Source organism: Danio aesculapii, chromosome 7, assembly GCF_903798145.1.
Source record: "Danio aesculapii chromosome 7, fDanAes4.1, whole genome shotgun sequence".
Taxonomy (NCBI): Eukaryota; Metazoa; Chordata; class Actinopteri; order Cypriniformes; family Danionidae; genus Danio; species Danio aesculapii.
In genome coordinates, this window is record NC_079441.1 from 50,859,603 (window position 1) to 50,886,772 (window position 27,170).

The window sequence follows — 27,170 nt, forward strand, 5'->3', positions numbered from 1 at the left end:
GACTGAGTCTTTAATTTGTGTCATGTGTTGTGTGCCATAGCCTTGCCTTAGTTTCTTGTTTTATTTCTGTTTGTTTATTTGATACATTGTATTTGGATGGCCGACTTGTGCTTAAACTGGGATCCTATTCTTTTGTCTTCGCCTCTTAAGCAGTCCTATGACTCAGTCCTGAACTAAAGTGTGCAGGGTGTATACAGTTAGTGATGGGAAGAGTATGGAAAAGGAAAGGAACTGCTCATGATCCTAAGCAGTGAAGCATAGTGGTAGTAGTGACATAGCATGTATGGCTGTCAATGAAACTGGTTCTCTTGTATTTATTGATGATGCGACAGCTGACAAAGGCAGCAGGATGAATCCTGAAGTGTTACAGGCAATATTTTCTGCTCATATTAAACCAAATGCTTCAGAACTCATTGGACACGCTTCACAGTGCAGATGGAGAATGACCCAAAGCATACTGCAAGAACAACCAGAGAGTTTTTGAAGGGAAAGAAGTGGAATGTTATGCACTGGCCAAGTCAATCACCTGACCTAAACCTGATTGAGCATGCATTTTACTAGCTGAAGACAAAACTGAAGGGAAAATGCCCCAAGAACAAGCAGAAATGAACCACCAGGAATGAAACCCAGTGTCTGGTGAAGTCTCTGCGTTCTAGACTTTAGGCTGTAATTGACTGCAAAGGATTTGCAACCAAGTATTAAAAAGTGAAAGTTGATTGTTATTCTGTCCCAATTACTTTTGGACCCTTAACAAGTGGGAGGCACATATGATTTGGATGTAAATACCCTCAAATTAAAACTGATAGTCTGAAGTTAAAGCAGATCTTGATAGTTTATCAAACTGATTGTGTTGGTGTATAGAGCCAAAAATGTTAGAATTCTGTCTGTTCCAATATTTCTGGACCTAACTCTATATAGACCATACAATACTTGATGACAGGTTTCAGCTGCATGTATGTGATTAGTAGAAAAGGCTTGTTCCTGCAGCTCCAATCACCGTTATCCCTCACCAGCCACCTCTCACCACACCCATGCACAGTCGCCTGAATACTAATTTCATGCACCTGCACCCGCAATCACCGCACACTAAACTCACCTCTTTCGTTCACTCACCAGCTGGAATCGAAGTTGAATGGTTCGTCTCATCTTCTCTCGCTCTTCCTCTCGTCTTCCGTGGATGTCTCTCTTCACCTGTGGATGCAAATACAACTGAATAAGTGAAGTGACTAAAGCTATTCTGGTGTTTGACTGAAGATCTGATGTTTACCGTGTGAAATGTTTATGAGATCACTTACTCTCTGCAGCACCACTCACCTGCTTCATCTCTCCGAGTCAGCTGCATTGTTTTGAATAAATACCCTTAAAAGATAACCATCCTTGTTTTCCTTGTGTGACCATGACAGTGTATAGTGGCATGTAGGGATTTGTAGTTTGTCACTGATTTGTAGTTCACCAGCAATCTTTCCATGCATAGATCACTGGCAAACATGACAATTCTATTCAGTCAATTATCTGTGAGTGTGAACAAGAATTGTAAATTTGTAAGACTCCAAAAAATATACTTACCCTGATGAAGGCTGCTCTCTGCCGAAAAGCGTAGGTTTTTTAAGGATTTGCCATGTGAATGAAGGCTTTTTGATAGTTTTTCCATATATTTCGAGTGCTTTGGACTGATTTTTGCTGTTTGTTATGGTGGGTCCCTTGCCCAAAGAGCACCGACACTTTGTTTAAGCTGCCCCTGAACACTTTTTAATTGATTTTGGATTTTTATACTGAAACATATGTTTGACTGCCGTTTACTTTTTACAGTAAATGATCATTATGGATCGGATCATTATGGATCATTATGACTCTAACAACTTTTGTTCTTTTTTTTACACTAATTATATTTCCAGGGGCTTATTGTTGACGGATGCAGGACTATTTTACTGTGCAGTAAAAATAAATAAATAGCGCTAGAGTACCAAATAAATACTACAAAATAATGTATATAATCAAATATGTCTCCTTCACCTATCTATGTCCATATGGATAAGTTTTTGGCATGGTCAGTTTGCTCTGTAGCTCACTTTTTATAGTGTTGTACTTGTTATGCAGAGCACTCGGTAAATCTCAAATCTGGTGAAGCACCATACCTGCCAACATTCCCCGCTTTTCCCAGGAGTCTCCCGTATTTCAGACCCCTCTCCCACCACCCTCCCGTTTTGTTATTTCTCCCGGAAAACTCTCGTAATTTCACCCCCCACCCCCCACTCCCCCCATCCTCTCAGCTTTTTGGTACAGTCTATAACACCCCTGACCGCCGACTTTGGTATAATATCCGATCGCAGCAGTTGCCCGAAACCCGGTGCATGCAGTTACTTAGCTGTTATTCAGACACCTAACCCCTGACACCTAGACATCTCCCGCCACTCATCACAACCCCCCCCCCCCCCTCTCCCGAATTTTCAGAAACAATGTTGGCAGGTATGTAAAGCACGGTTTCGCTAAATAAATGAAGACAATGTAAAATCAAGCTAAAACTATGTGGTCGTAGTGCGCTTTTCTCTTATGTTTACTTCTGAAAATACTATTGGTTGAAAATAGGGAGTTGACCCTAGGTCAGTGGTTTACTTGCTGATCTGACAAGCCCTGCTTTCTAGTGGATGTGTATAAGAAGGACGTGTATCTGAACTGTACAACATAACGTTTCATAAGTAACGTATTTTAGATTCACAAACAAGTAAACAGTGCCCCCCTACGGATTTGTCATCTGAAACGTGCAATGGAACGTACCTGGAGCAATGTATTTTACAACTCGCAAAAATGTATTCTGTGTTTTTGTTATTTTTACTGTGCATGAAATTAAATGAAGCTGCTAAGAGACACTAACCACACGTTTATCATGAGTGCTGTGCATCAGACTACAGAATGCAGTCTTCGATAATTGCAGCAAAACATACCACATTCTAAGACACTGTTAGAACTAATAGAAAGGTTATGGTCCAGCTGATGAGTTTCATATATTCAGCAATGCTTTTTTAAATGTAGTTCCATTTAGGCCTTACTTAAACCTTGTCTTATTTCCTGTTGTCATTCCCAAACAGCCCTCATGAAAAATCCCCTTCTGTTTGTCCTGATGCTCAATATGTTGACTTTGCTTTGAATTCCATCAATCTTTTTGCTTTGAAAATCAGTTACATAAGAGGTAGAAATAGCATATTAATTTCCTCGTGTAGAGCTGGAGCTGAAGTTGTAATTAAGTGTGCTCAGTTAACCTCTTGGGAGATAAATGAGCGTCCTTTTTCATCAGTGTCTTTTTCTGTCTCTCTGCTCTTTGGCAGTGAGCTTTAAATAAAAAGGTGTTGTTGGCTTGCAGAATCATAAAGGTATAAAATTGTATGCATAAATTTGCCAATGCCCTTGCATTGAGACCCAACTGGACAATATTTGAACCTACTCTATAATAAGAATACTGTTTAAATTAATCCAATGTAGATGTACTATGTTCTATCACACATTACACACAACATCAAAAATCCCCAAACACAATCCAAAACTCACCGGCCACTTTATTAGGTACATCATACTAGTACCGGGTCGGACACACTTTTGCCTTTAGAAGTGCCTTAATCCTTTGTGGCATAGATTCAACAAGGTACTGGAAATATCCTCAGAGATTTTGGTCCATATTGACATGATAGCGTCACGCAGTTGCTGCAGATTTGTCAGGGTGCACAGCAATGATGCGAATCTCCCGTTCCACCACATCCAAAAGGTACTTTATTGGATTGAGAGCTGGTGATTGTGGAGGCCATTTGAGTACAGTTAACGCATTGTCATGTTCAAGAATCCAGTCTGAGATGATTCATGCTTTATGACATTATGGCTTTATGGTGTGTTATCCTGCTGGAAGTTGTCATCAGAAGATGGGTACACTGTGGTCATAAAGGGATGGACATGGTCAGCAACAATACTCAGGTAGGCTGTGGCGTTGACACGATGCTCAATTTGTACTAATGAAGCATCGTGTCACCAGCACCACACCACCACCGCCAAACCGTTGATACAAGGCAGGATGAATCCATGCTTTCATATTTTTGACGCCAAATTCTGACCCTACCATTTGAATGTCTGCTGCAGAAATTGAGACTCATCAGACCAGGCAACATCTTTCCAATCTTCTATTGTCCAATTTTGGTGAGCCTGTGTAAATTGTTGTCTCAGTTTCCTGTTCTTAGCTGACATGAGTGGCACCTGTACTTTTCATTTTAAAGTAGAAATCAAATGCATTGTACTATTACATGTACTATTATGTATTGGGCTATACAGCCATGTGTAATCTACTGGTTGTTTAAGAGTTAAGGAGCTGTAGAGAAATTCTTATCTAAAACATTGTAACATTGTCTTTAAAAACACTTGTGAGCCCATGCTTGTGTTCCTTTTGCTCACAGAGGCTGTCTGTGTGTAAACTTCATTCTTCAGAGAATTAAAGCAATTATTCAATTTCACTCTTACATTCACATTAAAATATATTCCAATTTTATATACTGAAAATGTGAATTATATTTATTGAATTACAGTATATGCCCCATGAATTAAATTAAGTATCTTCCCTTTGACTTTCAAATAAAACAATGAGCAAATGAGTTTAATAAAAACTGAAAAATATACACAAAGAAAAACATTTTACATTTAATATATTCATTTTTTAATAATTGTTTCTTTTTCAACAATGTAAAATGTAACATTTCATGTCAATGTCAAAAACATGCTTCTAAATCATCACATTTACACACATCTTTTCAGTTTCAGGTTTCTATGTTTCAGATTGTAATTACAATGTTATTACATCGTAATTACATCCAAAATAAAAGTTTGTAATTACAAAAGTATTGCGTATATTTATGTATAAACACACAAATACTGTACATGAAATATACAAAGAAACATTTGAGTTTATCAATATTATCTTGGATGTATTTACAATGCAATAGTAATGTAAATACAATGTAATGATATAGTAATTAAGTTTATAACCATTATTACAATGTTTTTACAATGTTATAGTAATTACAATGTAATGACACAGTAAGTACATCCAAGCTAAAAGTTTGTAATTACATAAGAACGGTTATAACCTTGTAAATACAATGTTATTACACGATAATTACATCAAAACTAAAGAATGTAATTACGTCAAAACTAAAGAATGTAATTACATATGTTCTGCGTATATTTATGTATAAATACACACATACTGTACATGAAATATACAAAGAAACATGTTTTTAAATGTCATCTTGGATGTCATTACAATGTAATAACAATGTAATGACAATGTAACGACACAGTAACTGCACACAAGACAAACGTTTGTAATTGCATGTGCACTGTGTATATTTACGTATACAACTGTAAATAACCAAATACTGTACATGCAATATACAAAGAAACATTTGCTTTTATAAATATTATGTTGGATGTAACTACAATGTAGTTACAATGTAATGACATAGGAATTACAATGTAAAGATACAGTAATTGCACACAAGATAAAAGTTTATAACTACATATCATATCTCAGATGTAAATATAATGTTACAACAATGTAATTACAATGTCATTACATCCAAATAAAAGTTTGTAATTACATATCGTTGCCTTAGAATTCTAAGGTTCTATCTGAATTCTAAATGATTTAGAGTTTTTGCATTCCACATAACAAACAATATGCGTGTAATAGCTCTCTTTCATACATTAACATGACAGAGACCCTAAATGTACTCCAAATGTAAATTATCAACATTTTCTTAATTTGCAAATTGGGGTAAAAAAAACAGGGCGAATGCAGAAGGAACCTTCTAATTCTAAAAAGTCATTTTCCGCTTGAAATTACAAGGTTCTATCTGGCAGATCATTAACTGAAGTATTACTTTTCAAGAAATACTACCAGTCTGCTAATAATTTAATTAAAAAAATTTAAATTGGTATTGTAACATCAACATGTTGATGTTGATATTGAATTATATGCCCCATGAATTAGAATTTGCCCTTTAAGAATTAATAGAATATATAGAACAGGAAAAAAATTATTTACAGCTTATTATTTATGTTATTTATTGTTTTGGTCTAAATTATTGCTTACAGATAAAGATTTGAAACTGTCTAGATGCTAAAATACTTCCACAGAGCAAGAGAGAGCACCTCATTTGTCCAGTGAATGCATGCAAGAACATCTTTCTGTTTTGGTACCCGACTCTATTTGCCAGACAGAAAAGCATATTAGGATAGTAATGAATTAATTGCTATGATTACGAGTTTGCAGCCCGTTGATTGTGAGTGTGCCGTTGCTCCATCGGATGTCTCCACCTCTCTGCTGATGCTGATGCCTATATGCAAATGTTTAAAAAAAGATATGCAAATCTTTCAGTTTTTATTTATGTATGTTTTCCTGTCTCCTCCCTCCTTTCTGCATCTCTCCCTCTCTCACTTCCTCCTTGTATCTGCATCTCTGGTTCTTCTCCCCTCCCTCATTCTCTCTCTCTCTCTCTCTGCCAGCCGCCACCAACTTGGACTCGGAGAGCAAGCGAACGGCCCACTTCCAATCGTCATGGCAACAGCATGTGAATGTGTTCGGCTCGTGGAGTAGGCCGGAGTGTGTGCAGGAGCTGCACCAGGAGGCTCAGCTCAACCTACAGAGTCTGCTGCAAGGTAGGAGAGTCAAGCTGCTGCACTTCAGCTCTGTGCTTCTCTGACCGTCTGCCTGCCTGTTTCTGCCCATCATGTGTTTTCCGTCTGTTTTTTGGGTGTGTGTGTGTGTTTTGCATTGCCTTGCATGCGTGCCGTCTGCGAATACCCTCCACTTCCATTCCCGTCTTGTGTTTCCCAGAGCGTGGAAGAGAGGCAGTGTTTGTTTTTCTGCTCCTCTGAGCATCCCTGCGCCCGTCTCCCATCATTCCCCCTCTTTTTCTGACTCATACTTTGGGATCCATTAGATTAATTAACACACAGTCTCCCTTTCTCTTTTGCTTTTTCCCCCATGCGCTAAATGAATATGTCAGCATCGCTCGTGACTCCTGTGCCAGTGAGCGCATGCGACTGTACATGGTTGAATTTCCCTCTTTTATCTCTATCTTGTTTGATGTCGGCTATTAATTTATAATATTTGAGATGCTATTCTGGTTTAAGCACAGCATCAGATCGGCTGGGCAGCTGTTGCTTAAACAACAGTGAGTGGGTGGTCATTGTTTACGAATGTGTGGCACTGTGCTATGTGTATAAACAGCAATTTGCCATGGCATATGCCTGTCTGGCATCCAGGGACATAGCCAAATATAAAGACTTGGAGGGAGAAAGGAAAGTTTAAGAATCTGTATCAAAAAGTGTTTCATCAATGGGATCAGACAACACAGGCATACTTAAAGAGCCACTATTTAGCATTGTAAAAGGTCATATTTTGGTTTTAGGGGTCTTCCAACAACAGGCTGATGTGCATGCAAGGTCAAAAAACAATTTCATTGTCTTATAATATGCATTTATTTTTACCTAATTATCCCAATGACTTGTTCATATGATTAATTCAGTTATTCATTTGTTCCTAAACACCTGCTTAGCACGAAGCTATTCTGCGCTGATTGGTCCAATGACCCAGTCTGTTGTAATTAGTTGACTGCGTTCAGCAAGAGAGAGAGAGAGAGAGAGAGAAATGCCCACTGTGGTTATGAAGTAGCACAGAGTATGTGAGAGCCCAATGCAGGACTGTATTAAAGCAATGCAGTTAAACACCAGCATATTACTCTTCTCATAACCCTAACCCCAAGTAATAACAACAACACACATTCAGTGCACACACAGTGGCAAAAGCTGAACTATTTTGAAAATTGACTATGGCGCGCGTGTGAAGGAACAGCTGATCGTGGCCATAGCAAAGGCAAATAGCAGAGGATCGCGAGTTCAGAAATGAGTTCAAATCGGTAAAGGAAGAAGCATGTGTCACCTTTTAAACACGGTTCAAGATGCATTATGTGAATAGCCCCATACAGATTTAACCTGAGAGATACAGTACAAGCACTGATCTATAATAGATGAGTGTTTACAACTTGAATGATTAAAACTTTTAACACACAATTAAACACATATTTCGCAAACTACACAAATCGAGGCAACAGTTTTAATCACACTTAACTTACATGTTATGATCCAGAGGAAACTGGTCCATATGAACTGTAACAGTTACTGACAAAGTACCTGTCAAAGTCTGACAAAGTCCCATATATAATAGTCTCTGCTGCTTCTTCTTTTAATTGCAAACGGCCGGCAAATCCTGCATTGCAGCATGTGGAACAAACACAGCACACAGTTGGCTATACTGTGGTATTGTTGTGAAAATTATCTTCAAACGTTTATTCCCCACAGCTGAATCTCCATCTGTCAGTGATCATCATCTTCATGTCATTCATGTCCACACTCTGCTAGTGTCTTAAGGGAAAGGCACGTTCACGTTTTACCGGAACGGGCACTTCACATTTGGTGATGTACTGCATTGACGTCGATGCGTTCAGGCAAAAGTTCCAAACCCGACACGATTCATTTATTTGACTCTGAATCGACTATTTCGTTAAAGAATCAATAGTTTTAAACTCAGTGCACTTTCATGTTTAAACCTCAGCTGGATGTATTCACTTAGTGCTGTGTTACACTCTGCATAGAAGGTCATTTTCAAAAAACCATAATAGGGGCTCTTTAAATGTTTGACTGCAACTTATTGATAAAAATCAATGCTGTGATGGAGTATGACGCTAACAGCTTACATAATAATGATATTAATAGGTACATATTGTTGATGAATGAAGGATTATTTTTGTGTAGATCAAATCACTAGAACAGAACTACTTAAGAGTGTCAGTGATGTATGATTGAATGTTTGCCTGACCTATGTAGCTCCATATGGACAACTTTAAAGGCATGGTCAATTTGCATAGCAGCACACTTTGTACGGTGTTGTTCTTGTGGTGCAGAGCACTCGGCTTGAGCACGGTTCCACAAAAGAGATAAAAGCAGTGTAAAGTTAAAGTAAAAATATGTGGTCACAGTGCACTTTTCTTTTACGTTTGCTTAAAAAATATTGACTGGTTTTAGGGAAGGATTTGAGTCAGTGTTATACAGGGTGATCTGTACAACAAGCCCTGCCTCCTAGTAGACATGTACAAGAAGGACGTGCATCTATAAAATGTACCACCAGTAACACATTTCAGATTTGCAAAAATAGACAGCGCCCTCTATTGATTTTTTTTATTTGAAATGTGCAAAGAAACGCACCTATTTTACATTTTGAACAAATTTAGGGTGAGACATAGAATTCCAATGAGTCTGGGTTGGGATCAGAAGTAGAGGAGGGGCACAGATTCCCATTTACATCTGGTGTTAAATGCTTTCTTTTGTCCATTTTCAACCACTTTCTTGATTTCTTTGAATTGATTGTGTTGAATGTATGCATGTAAGCTTTCAGTCTAATATTGTGAAATTAGCTTGTGTAATTAACATATGAACATGAGAAGAGACAATGAAAAATGACAAGACAGCAGCATCTTTTATTTCTACTCTGATAGCTGTAAAGCTACTTCAAATAATCCTGTTTGGCTAACATGGTTCACTAACACTGTACTGTAATGTTTTAAAAAGATCAGGTGGAGAGTAGGTGGACTTTACTGGCTGTTTGACCACATTCAGCTACATGAGCATTTCAATTATGAAAGCTATCAAATGCATTTTAAACTGGCCCTGGAAGTGGTTGAATGTAGTCAAACTCAAATGCTTCAGAACTCCTTTACAGTGTATGCATCCATTTGTTATCACATAAAAAGGCAACTTCATACCTGCTGTAAACAGGGCCAAAATTCTATGCTTTCACATGAAATCATGGATTCTTATTTAAATAATTTTGCTGACATTATCATTGCTAGGAATCTAGTAAACAGAGGACATGAGGTCAAATTTAATGAACAAAGCCAATTAATGTGAGACAATCCCATAAAAGTGGCAACCGGAGTAGGAAGTTCTGCAGGTTACCTGCTGGCGATGCAAATTAAAGATCACGCAGCCAGATACGTGATAAATGATCGTTTTTGTAATGAGCAAGCAGAGCCATTTATAATCAGGTGTGTGATTATATAGAAAAAGCACTGGTGCAAGATTTAAATCTTGCTCTTGATTTGCAGACCTCAACTGCTGCAAAAAATAAAAAAAAACTCGGGCTATATATGCACAGCTAGTGTTCTTCAGCCACTGATAAACTTCTGGTGAAAGCTTAATGTGACTATTTTCAGTTTCATAACGTTCCTTTTACAACATCAATGTTGTAATGTCATTAAAATACAATCAGTTAAATAGACCTAAGCATTCATTTAAGTTTTAAAGCATAAAAAAGATGAAAGGCTGTTTAAAGGTCCTGTGAAATAAAAGTGAAGCTGTTGTGCTACAAAAAATGACAAAATTTGCATTCAGAAGATAATAACCTGACATAAACATCCAAAGGTTGCAGTTTGTTAATTCCACCTAACTTCAGTTTTCTTCAAGTCTTGACCAATCAAATGCTCTCTACTGTCGTATACGCCCCACCCCGTTAAGACGCCTCTCATTTGCATTTAATTTGATGTGCTTGAGCTTATCACTCTCACTGGCAAAGCTGTGATGAAACTAAATTCTATTGGTGTTTTTTAAAAAGGGGAGGAGCTAAACTATTTCCCACATCTCGCTTTTCAGTTGAGATTATATCAAACATCAAATAAAAGTTTGTGTGTCAAAGCACTTCATGGGACCTTTAAATACAAGCGTCGTCGGAAGCAGCAGGCTAGCGCAGAAACTCCATTGAAAATACTGTGGTAAATTAAATTTCCAGGCTGTAAAGAGATGGTGTGGAACAGTGTAGTTTAATTCAGTGCTTCTTGTCTGTTCTAACACCCACTTAATAATGTATCTCAGTCAGACAGTGAAGGTCACAGATTTTTAAAGAAATCAGATTTTAAACATGATGATTTTGTAATGACTTTGAAATTATAATATGCTGTGCGGATAACTCATTAATGCAGTTTGCTTTAATCAATCATTTACATTTTGATATCTAAAATTACATAATATATGTTGCAGCAGATTAATTTTATGGTTAAAACAATATTTGAAAGGGAAACACTATGAGAAAAAATCTTATCTTTTGCTTTTATATGCATGTTAGCAAACTGAAGAGCTCAGCAACACTGAAGAGATCAGAAATCTACAGCACAAAGCTAATCAGTGATATTGTACTACTCCCTCATACTTAAAACTGATTTGTTTTCTGTTATGAATGAGAAACAAAGAGCAAACTGAAAATAGACCAGACAAAAAGTAGCCAAATTGACAAGAAAAGAAGCATTGTTGCTCTTGACCTCTTCCATTCCTCTACTGCATACAAAAGACGAGGAGTGACCCATATTTAATAAATGGGTGGTTTTCAGTGAGCATCTTGTTAGGCGATGCTTTGAGGTCATTCATGACCACTCATACGTGCTTGAGTGGTTGGCATCTTGTCTAGGCGAGCCATTTGATTGGCTAATAAGAATGGAGTTTTTTGAGTCCCATTAGTTTTACTGACTGGCTCAGGTCAGGGGGAAGAGGAGGAGGGGGGATACACCGTGTGTTTGAAAATACCTCCACACATATATACACACTCATTCAGTCACACTGCTGCAACTGCTACCCTCTGCCATATATCATCTTTGAAGTTTTGATTTTGGTCTTTGAAGACTCTCCTTCCACAGGAGGCTTGTATGAATGGTGAGTTCTGGCGCTCTGTTGTTACTTTATTCCCTGTAGGCTGGAATGTAGATACATTTATTTTACAATTTAAAAATGGCAATCATTTTTAAATGTTTGAGGACAGAAAGATTTTTTAAAATAATTTTAAAAACATTTCAATTTAAAAGTTTTATATTTGAATACATGTGAATCCTTTCTGACCCTGCATCTGTTTCAATGGAAATCACGTGTCAGGTCATGTTGTTGTTTTGAGGGTTTTTTTTGCTTCCGAAGCAAAGAATATTGAATATAGAATAATAATTGCTAAAAAATATCATATCAAGTCTCATTTATGGAAGCCTTGAGAACAGGGAAAATGTATTTCTAGGCTTTTCAGAAAAATTGAACATAATTCAGGTCTGAATTTTAAGATTTTTATTCATTTATTTTTAATAGAATATAGTCTATTAGTTCCTGATATTTTGTTGCTGATTTTTTAGAAATCACAGCACTGGATTTCAGTGTCAGCTACTATCAGTTTAATTACTTTAATATATTCTTGCTTGATAAAATTATTCCTTCTGTAAATTAACTCTTATTAACCCCAAATGGTAGCGTATAGTAGGAATTTGCTGGTCTAATACAGCAACGTGTATGGAAAAGTGAGGATAGTCATGCACATTAAAGAGGAATCTGCTGTGTTGTTTGCTTTCTGAGTTGACCAATTACAGTTGTTAAATTATATATTCAAGAAGGCAGCAACACCAAAGCTGCAAAAATGGCAATTTATTCAATTAAAAAGGCTGATACAAGGCATGTAACGTCTTCAGACCGTGTCCATCACAGTATGTTGCTCTTTTTTTATACACTTTTAAATTTTAAAATTATTAACTTACATATTATTAACTTTATTATAACTTTATTATAACTTATTAACTTACAATTATTCAACTTACATATTCAAAATGAAAATACAAAAACAAATCCTAACAATACATCACAAAATAAAGAACATAAGAAAGATAACAAAAAAAAAAACATAACAAAAAATACAATGAAATATAGCCAAAAAAACCTTTACCCAATCAACTAGTTAAAAATGAAAGAAAAGGATGAATATCTAACTCCTCATTTAAACCTCTTAGAATCAACGTATCTAGAGTGAAAATCCAAGGCTTCACATTAACAACAATTTAGTAAGATCTCCCCCCTGATGGGGACACTTAACAACTTCAATCCCTATGTTTTGTAGAGTGGAGACAGAATGTCTCATAAATGAAAAAGGCTGTGCAACTGAACTTCTAGGATCATGATGTCGAATAGCCCATCGATGTTCAGAAATACAAATTTTTAAAGGCCTACTCGTCTTACCTACATAACATAAACCACGCAGCCACTGCAACATATAGATTACCTTAGCGGTCTTGCACAAAACAGTGCCTCGAATTTTAAACTATTTTGCTGTATGGGGAGATGTAAAAGTTGACGTTATGTGTGTGAAATTGCATTGTTGACAATTCCCACATTTAAAACGACCATGTGGTGTAATATTTTTTAAAAATGTGGCATAATTTTTAGATCAGCATTTAGATGTGCATTTGTTTTCAATTAAAGCTGTTGGAAAATAGTCAGTGCATCTTTTCATATTTCAGTGAGATTTTACATATCAGATGACATCCATCAGTCTTTATAATACATTCAGCACAAGTGTGTAACCTGAGGTCTGAGTAGAACTGGAGGATTGTATTTCTATGTACAGTTGAGGTCAGAATTATTAGCCCCCCTGATTTATTCGCCCCATGTTTATTTTTTTCCCCCAATTTCTGTTTAAGAGAGAGACGATTTTCTTCAACACATTTCTAAACATAATAGTTTTAATAACTCATTTCTAATAGCTTATCTTTGCCATGATGACAGTAAATAATATTTTTTCAAGACATTTCTATACAGCTTAAAGTGACATTTAAAGCCTTAACTAGGTTAATTTGGTCAACTAGGCAGGTTAGGGTAATTAGGCAAGTTATTGTATAACGATAGTTTGTTCTGTAGACTATCGAAAAAATATGTAGCTTAAAGGGGCTAATAATATTAGCCTTAAATGGCTTTTAAAAAAATTTAAAACTGCTTGTATTCTAGCTGAAATAAAACAAATAGGAAGTTCTCTAGAAGAAAAAATATTATCAGACATACTGTGAAAATTTCCTTGCTCTGTTAAACATCATTTGGGAAATATTTGAAAAATGCACAAAAATTCAAAGGAGGGCTAATAATTCTGACTTCAACTATATCTCATTAGTGTGTCGATTTAAAAGCCATCTGGTCAAGCATCATTCCTCAAATAGAACAGCATAACAGATAACATATAAATACTAACGCATATTCAGAAGCTGTGATTGTAGTTTTGCTGCCGTCTCACACATTCTAGTGGAGGTTTAAGATTTCAGCTTGTGCTGGGGTCTGCTGTGTCCCAGCATGTGAAGAGGACTCAACGAGGCTAAACTTGGGGCTTGAGGCTATTGTTGACTCCGGAGGTATGCCATTGTCTTAGACAGCCCACCATTGCTAGGCAACCCCAAGTCTAAGAGTGCGGCATCCCGGCTCAGAAAAAGAGGGAGCCTGTTTTTGTATGTGTGTTTTTGAGTATATAGAGGAGGGGTTAAAGAGAATGTTTTGGGGGATTAAGATGGCTACAAGAATGGGGTGGGGTCTTGTGAGGGGAGTCCTGGGAATGAATGTAATGGTAATCATTCTGTTTACAAGAGCCACAGGGAACATTTTTGATGAAGAGCGAGGGAGATTTCATCCATTGATTTCAGTGCCTTACAGAGCTGTTGCTAACTCTAAAACCAGCACGTTGTGTCTGTGTCTGTTCAGATTTCGAGGAGCAGTTGTATGATAACAGAGTGACAGGACAGACATTCAAACACCCTTCCTCTCAGAGCTCTGAGGACACGTCAACAACTCTCAGCCGGTCGCCTTCCTCACTCAACAACAAGAAGACGGAGTTCGTCTTTGTGGTAACTACTTGTATGCTGCGCTATTAGATTTTTTAAACGTACAAGGTAACACTGTAGAATAATCATCCATTAGTTAATGAAAATGTATTTACGAACATTTACTAAGTATGAATAAACTTTATTTATCATGGTTTAACATTTACTAATGCACTATTAATATCCAAAGATGTGCTTGTTAACATTGGTTAATGCACCATGAGTTAACATGAACTAAGATGAATTAATTTTATTTAACTTAAATAACATTAACTAACGTTAACAATAATAATAATAATAAATACCTTAATAAATGTACAGCTTATTATTCACTCGTGTTAGGGCTGGGCTTTGCTTATAATAAAAATCTTGATTAATTGGACATTTTAACTCGATTACGATTAATGAACAATTATTAATTATTTATTTATTATTTTGTTTTGCCTTCATTGTTCACTGACAGGTTTTGTACAGTAAATATGCTCACATATTATAAGTGAGAGATTGTTTTAATCTACACACACTATCTTTAATCTACACACACTATCTACTATCTATGATTATTCATTTAACATCAACGTTGAACAACTGAAATTAAAACACACAGTGCCTAAAACAAACAGTCACTTTTTTCTTATTAAAATAAGTGTAACTAATTAACTTTAGCATCTGCGTCAGCCACGGCGAGGGCTATGGGACTGCACGAAGGCTGTGCCTGACCATAGGCCCTATCATACACCCGGTGCAATAAGGCGCAAGACGTGTTTGGTGTGATTTGTGACCATTTTCAGATCAGCGCAACCCAAATTTTCCCCTTTTGCACCACTTTGTTTTAATAGCAAATCCATTTGCGCCGCTTTGTGGACTCATGGGTGTTCCGGTCTAGAAATTAAGGCACATTGTTAGCATGTTGGTATTTTAAGGAACTGAAATAGACTGCACAATTGACCAGCTGAAAGCAAGTCTAAAGTCCAGTGCAGAGCACGTTTGTTGTGCGCCTTAAACACGTACACATTGCTTAATACACACAGGATGTACAGCAATACACAAATACCTTTACAAATGAAAAAATAATTACAGGATTAAAATAATACAAATAATATTACTTTCCACATAAATATAAAAACCACTGCCTCCATGCCTTCATCCAGGGGGCTTTTTCAGTTTATTCATGACAATTTGCTTTTGTATAATGTTATTATTAGCAGTATTATTTATTATATGTATATTTATATTTGTTTTAATAAAAACAAGTTTAGATTTGTCCATCTGTAGGGTTTTGGAGACGTCTGTATCACCATATGGGGCATAAGAACAAGACGTGTGTTTGGATATAACTCAGTTTTTTTGACCACACTCCGTTATTATTGTTTATTTATTTGTTTGCCAGAAATTAGAATTGAATTTAGAAATAGTTTTGAAACAAATCTTTGCTCTTAAACTAAATTAAATATGTAGGCTAATGAATGTCTTTAGTGGAGTGCGTACAACACAGTTTCCTTATCCACGTAAGTTAAAGAGTAAAGTACGGAGTAAAAGTGAAGAGAAAGAGAAAGCAAAGAGGTTGAACAGAGGAGGCTCATTCTTTATCCTCGCACTGCAGGTGCTCTGTTTTCTCGCTAGTGAAGTGTTCAGTTTTTCCTCTTATATAGTTCGCCATGTAAGTAGCAAATGCACCATGGTGCGACACAACTGACTCTTAAAGGGAACTGGAGATGAGACTCTGATTGGTTTAATTGCAAATTAATGCAAAAACTTTTTTTTCGTCGTTAAAATAGCAAAAGTGGATTCGGAAACGCTCTTAATGCTTTTGTGCCATGCGCTTTAGACTTTGTGCCTAGATCATTAAAATAGAGCCCCATATGTGTGGGCTCGACGCAGAAGTATAAACAGAGCATTGTCACGTTACTCCACACAGTGTAGGGAAATAAATTGAAAAAAATCGACCTGGAAAAATTTGATCAATTATAGGTTCTGAATGCTGATTTCGATTACCTTTTGATTAATTGCCCAGCCCTCGTTCATGTTAGTGATTGCATTAATGTAAGCAATGGACCATTTTTTAAGGTGTTACCACTCACAAAATGAGTAACTAGCCAGTAAGTAGTAGATACTAGATTCTAACTTCTGGTCCACAAACAAAACAATTAGCTTCTTGCAAAGCATTAATGCTTTGTGTAAAGAATGCAAATCTAATTAAATGTGGCTTGTCCCCAGAGTGAAAACAGCTACAGGCTTCTCTGAGTTGGTGGTTTAAGTACGTAAACAAACAGTAACTTAACAATCTTTTTTAAATTAGCTACTAAAAAAACTCAAAATTCAAAGTCAATGACTATGAAGCAAAATTAAAGGGATACTTCACCCAAAAATGAAATTCCAAGCATTATTTAGGGTGAGCTCTTACTGGTTTCAAACGTTTATGAGTTCCTTTCTTCAGTTGAACACAAAAGATGATATTTTGAAGAAAGCTGAAAACCTGTAACCATAGACTGTCATAGTATTTGGCATTCCTAATACATTATGTAAGTCAGTTTTTACAGGTCTTCAGTTTTTTATCAAAATATCTTCTTTTGTTTTCAAGGTTTGGAACCACTTGAGAGTGCAGTATATAATTAGTAAACTATCCCTTTAAATATTATTGTGAATTAAATAATTGACATTTACCAGTGCCTCTAAACATGCAGATTCGTGCTTCAGAATTTAACGTTGAATTAAAACACATTTTGGGTTCTATTACAAGTCATCAGAACTACAAAATTAGCAATTAATCATAATCAAGTAATCATAATATGCATACTATCATTTTCTCTTTCTTTTATCTGTAGCCTGCAAATAAGCAGGTGTGTGAGGATGAGACCACAACTTTAGGGGTCCGGGCGCAGGACCCGAGCCCTTGCGCTTCAGAGAAGTCTCTTCTAGGCTGGAATGCTGCACTGAGTCCACCTGTTGCAGAGAAACCTCGCTGGTACCTAGGCCGACAAACTCCAGCTCAGCTTGTACCCATTGAGATCACAGGTAGGGTTGACTCAGCATATTACTGAGTATTTATCTATCTTCTTAGAATCTAACAAATCTGGACTGTTTGGAGATTTAATTTATGTAGCACCAAAGTTTATGTACTTTGGTGCTAAATGATTGACAACATTTTATCAGTTGTTAGCCGTACTGATGACTCCTATCAATGGATATTATTAGATAAAGATTTTCATTATGTACCACTGGTGTAAATTTGGGAAAGAAATTCAGCCATGACATACTGTACCAGTCGTGTTTCACCAACAAGAAATGTCATTAAAATGGTTCTAGGTTACTTAAAATAGTGCTGGATGTTTTTGATCTTGCAAATCATACTTATCATCAGCATCATCACATACAACCCCATGTCTATTCTATACTTGTTCTCACCCAAGAGCTAACATATCTTAAAAGATTGCTTGCATACATATTTTATTAATTTACTTAAAGGGATAACAGGAAAATAGAAAAGTTGCTGTGGATTTATTTACCCTCAGGTCATCCAAGACGTAGAAGACTTTGAGCTGAGACTGTGGTTCTTGGTTATTCATAAAATGTCAATGGCTACCAGCACCCCAAAAAATAAAATACTTATACAGATAAATAAAATTAATATTCATGGCTCATGACAATACATTAAGGTCTTACTAAGCAAAATAAATTGATCTGTGCAAGAAGCCCAAGTTCATTACTTAGAACTTAGAAAGGGACGGGACACACCAAGTCACTGGTTGGCCATTGGGTTCTATTGGTCAGGCTAGTTGGTTTAGTTTGTTCCACATGTTGCCTCTCGTTGGGTTAATGTTGGAGCTTGTTGGCTTGATTCAGCATGTTGTATCGATGTTGGTCATTGTCTGAAGAGAGTGCTCTGATTGGTTATCCTGCAACGAATCAGATCACGAGTGTGAAGTAATAGAGTTACAATTCAATATGAGAAAAGTCACAACCAGGCCGCCTTTAATTTCACTACATTTCTGAAACATGTGCTAACAATATAGATCATTAGATTATCAGATATATTTGCACAAGGAAATCCCTTCATGGTGCACGGTTGCTCAGTGCTTAGCACTGTCGACTCACTGTTTCCTCCGGGTGCTCCAGTTTCCCCCACCATCCAAAGATGAATTTAATAAACTGAATTGCTCGTAGTGTACGTGTGTGAATGTGAAAGTGTATGATTGTTATCCAGTACTGGGTTGCGGCTGGAAGGGCATGCGCTGTGTAAAACATATGCTGGATAAGTTGGAGGTTCATTCCGCTGATGAATACAGGGACTAAGCCGAAGGAAAAATGAACGAACGAACGATTGAATAAATGAATGAATGAATGAATGAATGAATGAATGAATGAATGAATGAATAAATGAAGTTGTTGTTCCTTATACCAATATACTGTACCAACCTGTGTGATAACAGTTCAGACCAATGTGCTCCAGAAGATGTATAATTGATACAATTTGGGAAAAAGGTTTTGACTTGCTTGTTAGTTTTTCCAACAATGCATTGTGCTATTGTAGTTAACTGAGGGTGCTTTCACACTAGCGCTTTTGGTCCACACCCGGAATGTTTCTTCTGAACTCGGGTGCACACCCCTGAACCGTACCTGAGTCCACCGAAAAGAGGTACAGTTCACGCAAACTCTGATGCGGTTCACTTCTGGTATGAATGCAAGTGTATTAAATAGCAGAAGTGGACCAGTGTTGTGTTCATTCATGTGTGTGTGTGTGTATCATGTACTGTACCTTGGTGACAAGCAGGACTGAGCCAGGGCAAGCACAGTTATAATGTCTGCTTGTCTCAAAAACAGCTTCTAAAGACATCGTGTTATATTCATAATGTTTATAATATTTTTGCAGCAGACAGACGCAAGTCGCTCTCTGTATGTCCAAAACCAAAAGATTCAGTAAAAGCAGAAAGACCGCGATGTGCGGATGTCTTTCCATTTTGGCGCTTTGCTTTCGTGTCCGTCACCTAGCAACATCTGTACACAACACAGCAGCTTGATGACGCAAGCATACCGGGGTTCAGAAGGAAAAAAGACGGTGTGAACACAAACCAACTGAGAGGGTGGCAAGAAGGGCCAATCGAACTTGGGTACGGTCCAGGCAATTGAACCAAGTGTGAAAGCACCCTGAGCCATGTTGTTGTTTGGGAAACAAACCTTCATTAAACCTTCATTAAATCTCAAGTCACAGACTTTTTCATGAAACACTAAGGAAAGACCACAGTTTCAGCTAAAAGTCTTTAATGCTGTGCTAAAAAAAGCATCATGGATGTAGATTAATAACAAGTTGTAATTTTGGGATGAACCCTCATTTTATATCTCAAACTGTCATTAAAAATACATAAGCTCTCTTGTTGTAGCAGTGCACTTGCTCTCTTACCTTCTCTGTGTGTCTCAGCTGCCCCACCCCTCTCTTTAAATATCTCTCTTGACTACCTTACTGTTCCCCTTCCTTGCCTAGACACAGTAGAGAAGTGGTGGGATCTGTAAACACAGATAATTCTGTGCTTGGCCAGCCTCGAGTCTGATTCCCAAAGTAGTGCTGCTCTTCACTCGCTAAAGATAATGAACAGGTAGCTGTTGCCATGGCAACATGCAGCTCTCCCTCCTTCGCTTTGCAAGGAGGTGCAGAAAAAGCTGCATAGAGTGAGAGACAGACAGAGAATGAGTGAGTGAGTGAGAGAGAAAGAGAGAGAACTGTAGCAGTTGGGTGGGAGTAACAGGGATGGATGAAGATTTTTTCAACACCTTTTTTGTTGTTTTTTCATGAATGAAACCTGTCACATGTTGGGAGGTAATGAGGTTTCATTGGGTGTTTTCGGAGAGCTGTATTCTGAGAAACAAAAGGGGTATGCATGTAAAGAACATAGTGAGAACTGGGCTTAATTAGCACATTATGTTCAGTTCCTTTCATCATTGTGGAACAGTAGACCATTTATCACAGCACTCCCTCCTGCACTGGGTGTTTAAAATTTTTAAACAACTAATTCAGTGCAGTTGTTGAAAACACATCAGCATTGTATTGTCCCATACAAATCAAAGAATGCTACATAGATCTGCCATTGAAAAATGCTTTGCCTAGTCAATATCCAGCTCTTATTTTGATGTATTATCCAGTGTCCATTGTCTGATTTCATTTCTTCAGATCAATCAGGCACCATGATTCAATCTCCAGCTAACCATCTATCTCATGTTGGCTACTGCTTTTTTCCATAATGTACTTTTTCATAGATTTAGCCAATTGCTTGTCATTGCCTTTACTTAAATCTGATTAGGTAGTCATGGCTTATGCTTTTCAGTCAATCATAACATGCAAAGAATAACATAACTTCTATAATAATCACTAAATAAACATAATTTATTTATCTGAAGACTGTCAGTTAGCCTGACAGTTGGTATCTCATATCTTGCCTCAGGCCAGAGCTTTGATAAGCACGCCGCACGGCACAGCGAACTGCGGGCCACCATTAGAACTGATTCAGCGGTCAACCCAAAAACCATTCGCCGCCCGAGGAGTGTGGTTGCAGGCCCTGATGTCACGCTGCACTGCCAAGGTGACTAAAAGAAAGTTAGAATGTAAAGAAATAAATGGGAAAAGGACAATGGGCACTGACCAATCAGTTCTACCAGGAATAATTTGTAAATCTAAAATCTAATGTTTGACTTGCCACACAGAAGATTTTCAGTTTTTATTAGTATTTATTTTCACATAGATTGCAGTTTTAGTTAAGAATGTTCTGAATTCAGATTCTTTATAAATTCATGTTAGTAGTGCACTAACTTCTATTTTTAAACATTTCTTATTATTTTGTTTTTAGGGGACAGCAAAATTCTTGCTGTTGATTTAATACAAGGTGCCTGTTCCCCTGGATCGTCTCAACCTAGATCTTTGGAGCCTACCACAGAGAATACAGGCCAACAACATATTCCTCTTCGAAAGACTCAGAGTGACCTGGAGTACAGCATACCCCCATCCCCAAAAACCCCATCAGGCATGATGGATCATGCCACTCTAATGTGCCCAAGCCCTTCCTGGAATGGCCCAAAAGGTTCCACTTTCTCTCCCTCCTGGAGTGACTCCTACAACTATGCCTTGGTTACCAGCCCTGCTTCCAAGCAGCCAGTGACTAAAACTGGAATGTTAACACCTGGAGGTGATGGAGGAGGTCTAATCTGTCCATCTCAGACTAGTTCAGGCCTCTCCATGAGTTCAGGGTCACACTCCAGTTCTTTTACCTCTATCTCTGAACCATGTGGGCACAGAGTATACACAGTGTCCACGCAGGGGAGTGGAGTTGTTACAGGGAAAGGGAAAAATACTGAGGTGGCAGCTTCTACTACAGTCACAAGAAATAGCAAAAGTGAACAGGAAAAGAGATCAGCCCGATCCAGCATCTTCAGGTTCCGTGAGCGTTCACTTTCAACACCAACAGACTCTGGATCATTTTGCTCAGCAGATAATATATGTTCTCCAGGCGAGCCTGTCTCTGTTGTTCCAGAGGGTGAAAGTTATGCCTTGCTCTATCCGAGCAACAGCTCGGAGGATAGCACGAGCACTGATAATGTTTCTGTGACCACAGGTTCAGACTTTCTTCCTGATGGTCGACTGAGGTCACGTTCACGCAGTATCTCACTAAAGAAATCTAAGAAAAAGCCACCACCTCCTGTACGTAGTGTATCTCTGATGAAAAACCTATCAGAGATCAGAGGAATGGGCTCCTACCACAATGAAGGACACTTCAGGGACGGCAGACCTAAGAGTCTTTTTATTCCTCGAGATATTCAAGATCCATTCCAGCCTGAGTTCCTAATTGCCAAGCCTGAGGATGACACAGATCAGGCTCATAGCAGCTTAGAGACATCTTCTGATATTTCTCAGCCTGCTGACAGAGAAACAGAGCTTGGGTTTCCTCCTCACTGGCAGCTCAATGAGTGGAAGTACAACAATGATCCTTACCGGTCATTGTCAGGTTCAAGCACAGCCACAGGTACCACAGTCATTGAGTGCATGAAGGTGCGGGGAAGTTCAGAATCTCTGAATTCCCCCTCAACTTCAAGAGCCACATCTCCATCTCAGCTGTCAATTGAGGCTGAGACCAAGGTATCCCCTTTTAAACCCCCATGCCTCATGTCACCATCCAGTGGCTACTCAAGCCAGTCTGAAACTCCAACCCCAACTATATCAAACACCCTTCTTACTGGACCTTCTCCAATTGGCTGCAAGATGCGGCCAAAGATTCCAGAGCGTAAATCTTCCCTACCAGCTTCTGCGAAGGACAAATCACGCTCACGTCTTTCATTTGAACTACCTGCAAATGCTCAGTTGGATCTGTCCTTTGTCAAACCCAAGCCTAAAGCCAGTAGACGTCACTCTGACACATCTACAGCCAACAAACCAGGTAAACTAAGCCCCAGTCAGTCTTCACTACCTATGGTAACCACAACAGATTTGCGAAATATCCGCCTTCGTTCAGTAAGCCGCTCAGAACTTGAGGACAGTCCTGATGGCTCCTCTGACATTATAGAAGAAGAGCAAAGTCGAGATCTCAGCCCTCCTATTACCCCTTCTAATACAAAACAGTCAAAGCCACCAGTAGCAATGAAGCCACCTCTCCCTAAGCGACCCATAAACTTAACACTTAAATCTCCCTCATCCTCCCCATTGACACCTGAATCTCCTCCATCCTCCCCCGTGGACCGCCCCATGCCTGTTGGTAATATTTATATGGTTGTAAGAAAACCCAAACCTAAGCGACCAGCTCAGGCATCACTCAGCACATCTGCAATAGTCCCACAAGAGCCATTCCGCAGCCATGTATCTCCTCTTCCAGAGTTTGACCTGGAGCATGGGATTCCCATTGAAGAAGATCTTCCATCCCCAAGTAGCCCAGAAAGAGAGGACAAAAGTAAAACTCTTCCAAGTAGAATGACAATATCCTGTTTGGCAGAATTAGACAAAAGGAAGCCCAAGGTACCACCGCCAGTACCAAAAAAACCCAGTGTCCTTTTACTTCCCTCTCCAAGCATCCAGACCAATGGTGGGGCAGAGAGGCAAACTCTACTTTCAGAAAGCATCTCTCAGTCACCTACTGGTACATCAGCATCTGAAATTGAGGGAGATTTGCTTAAAGATGAAGAGCAAGATGATTCTGCAAAGCAAGTTTCACATGAAAACCATAACATTTCTGAAAGTTATGAGATCTTTGGGAATCAGGAGAATGATGTAGTAGTTGAAGAATACAGTTCAGAAGACAGGGGTTCTCATCATTTTATGGAGAGAGAGACACCTCCAGCAGAGATAGTAACAGGTTAAACATTTGCTTATATTTCCAGTTCTTCTCAGGAAATGAAATCTTTGTTTGTTAGTTTAGCCATTTCAGCCAGTATGTATTATACCCATATGTATTATAATACAATCGTTTTTCTCCACAGAAACTTACACAGAAACAGAAATACTGGAAGAGAACAACTCTGCAGTTGACAAGACTGAACTACACATTACAGAGGAAACAGAGGATGAAGTATTTGTCAACACACCCACAACTCACACCACTGAAGATCTCTTCACCATCATACACAGGTATGACATTTGGTCTTAACTTTCATTGAGTTATTCATGTACTAGATGTCAGGGGCCATGTTTTCTAATGCAGAGCTCACCAAGTAGGTACTTGATTTTCCCTGTCTGACTGTAAAAAAGTAATAATTGTCCCAGGGAACACAGAAAATGTGCACCTAAGTGATTGAGTACCAAATTGAGTACTCAGTTTTGCATTTCTTTGGCTGATTTGGACATTAGACTTGAGCTTTTAGAAAGGGACAGCTGTAAGTAAATGGCTGCCCTTGCTGAATAGCTGTGTCACAAAGAATGCAGCACAATAATTTGCCATGGTGATAATGTGTCCCCAGTCCTGTTCCTGGAGAGATACTGTTTTGCAAATTTTCTAATTTTGCTAAATCAATGTGTTCAGGAATACTTGATATTCTTGATACTTGAAGGCAGGTGTGTTTAAATAGAGTAGGAAGTGAAGTTTGCAAGATGGTATCTGAGAAATAAAGATGAAGAGCACTGGTCTAAACGATTACTGTTATTCTAACATTTCTATTGTTCTGCCTTGCCTAGGTCAAAGAGAAAAGTTCTTGGTCGAAAGGAACCAACAGATTCTTTTGGAAGAAGTCAGTGTCTGGTCTCACCTGTAAAAAGCAGTAGTACAGACCTCAGAACTCTGGGCCTCGGGACCACGCCTCGGTCAAGCTCACGAAATGAAAACTTTATGGCTCTCCTCCAAAAGAGGAGCAGCAAAGCTAGCAGTGGGACCAGAGTTTCTGCTATGGAGTTGCTGAAGAGCACAAACCCTTTGGCACGACGAGTCACAGAATTCTCTCAGTCACAACCAGATGGGAGCGCAATGAACACACCTAAACCATCTCCGCAGGACCAGTGATTCCACTTGTACAGAACCACATGCTGGAAATCAATAAGCTGGATTTCCATTGTGCTCCACTGTCCATCTAAATGGCTTCATTATCAAAGACCTTATGCTGAAGGACTTTAAGTGATTTTGAGTTGTTGCTTTCAGGCAAGGGGATCACATTTGATGGTTTAAAATTGTTGTGGAGTATAGACAGTAGCAAAGGAATCTGAGCCCACCACTGCTAAAAAATTCTGGTGATATGAAAGTGAAACAACATATTTTCAGACTTTTTAGGACCCAGCCAATATTTGTGGCCAAAGCATGCTCTGTCCATTTCAGTGGTGGACCATAAAGTGTCTTAGTAGGATAATTGTGTATTAAAAGACTGCACAAACTCGCACAGACAGAGGAGTGTAAACATTCCACAGAGGTTGTAAGCAAGGTCTGGTACCCCTTAAATTGAAGCACTTTCACCAGTACAGGAAGTAGTTTACAAGACAAAAAGCTATATTTGTTATTTTCTTTTTTTTTTCAAAAGATATGAAAGGCCATATAAATGTATTCTTGAGTTTATTTAATCTGTACAAATATATGTATACAATATATATATATATATATATATATATACACAAAAATGTAACGGCTTGATCAAAGACGCAAAGGAAACACAGCTGTTCCTGACTGTGACTATTCTTGGGACACTGCCTATTATTTTATAATCTCACAGCACACAATAGAATGAAGTGGTCACATTGAACCATCATCATGCAATATACCCAAACTCACGTCTAAAGATCTTCCCACACTGCCAGAAGTGTAAACAGACAGCATATAGCTATGCTTATGCACAGCACAAATCAACAACAAATCAACATTCACAAAGAAAAATGTATCTTTTAAAAGAGTAATTGTGGACGGTACAAAATGAGGGAACAGCACAGAAAGTGGGCTACAGAAGAAGGGCAAGTAATGGTTACCACATGATTATTGGTTTTGTTCTGGCAGTCATTCATGTCCAATCTCTCAGGGGTTTCTTTGCAACTCAGGAAACCCATCATGGCTACTGATTCAAGTGTATCATCTCATAAAGCAGGGCTGCTTACCCCTGTTCCTAGAGATCCAGCTTCCTACAAAGTTCAGCTCCAACCCTGATCAAACACACCTGAACCAATTAACTAGGACCTGAACTGATCCTGACACTTGGATGCTATATTCTGTGAAATTCCATGGCTTAAGCCAACAAAAGCCATGATGGTAGCCTATTATAAGGCACTAGAAAGTTGTCATGTAGGCCTACTATATCCCAAATATTTATTAAGTAAAACTGGCCTCAGACGGTTTAGTTTAGCCTGCTTCAAACCTGCAGGAAAACAACATTACAAAGTGTGAAACACTTTTACGAAGCTGAAGACAAATTTACCTTTTGGTAAACATTTTTACTTTTTATTATTATTATTATTTTTATTTTTTATTTTCCCGAAACAAATTTACAATGACAGATTCTTTGCGGAAAGGAAATGTACCAACATATGAGCAGCTTAACGCGGTGCTGCTTTACATGTGGTTGGTGTTTGGAGTTTCTAAAGGACGCGGACCAGACATACTGCATCAATGTGTTCAATATTTTAACGAGGGCCATTCATACACTGTAATCGTGGACATGTCAAGTCTACATGGTGTAAACATCTGCTTGAGCACTCTTAAAAGTAAACTGAACCAAACTGCTTTTATGGTTTAACTGGTGTCCGTGTTAACTGGTGCCCCTTTTCAGATGTATACTATTCACATTTGCAGATTGGCAGATTCATCACTTTTTCACGGCAACAAAAGATGCCCATACAAAATAAATATTCTTATTACTTGGTGTCAGTGTTATAGTAAACATTATTGATTTTAATATTTTTGTGGCAGAACAGTATATAACCAAAATTAATGTAAAGAAATAATTATAATTTACATGTCATCAACGTGATTCGAACCCAAGTCTAAA

The 27,170-nt window shown here is 38.1% G+C and overlaps 1 protein-coding gene across 5 annotated transcripts in view; it reads left to right on the top strand.

Annotated features, from left to right (window-relative positions):
- nhsl2 (NHS-like 2) overlaps positions 1–25,799 on the top strand; it is a 140,623-nt gene extending 114,824 nt beyond the window's left edge. For 4 of the 5 annotated variants that reach the window (XM_056462116.1, XM_056462118.1, XM_056462119.1 and 1 more), the window contains exons 2-8: positions 6,541–6,693; positions 14,629–14,771; positions 17,573–17,762; positions 21,182–21,319; positions 21,584–24,073; positions 24,198–24,345; positions 24,889–25,799. In XM_056462116.1, the coding sequence (XP_056318091.1) occupies positions 6,541–6,693; positions 14,629–14,771; positions 17,573–17,762; positions 21,182–21,319; positions 21,584–24,073; positions 24,198–24,345; positions 24,889–25,210 (3,584 nt within the window). In that variant the 3' untranslated portion in view covers positions 25,211–25,799. The remainder of the gene's footprint in view (positions 1–6,540; positions 6,694–14,628; positions 14,772–17,572; positions 17,763–21,181; positions 21,320–21,583; positions 24,074–24,197; positions 24,346–24,888) is intronic. The other variant, XM_056462117.1, reaches the window with a different exon arrangement.
- The last annotated feature ends 1,371 nt before the right edge of the window (positions 25,800–27,170 follow it).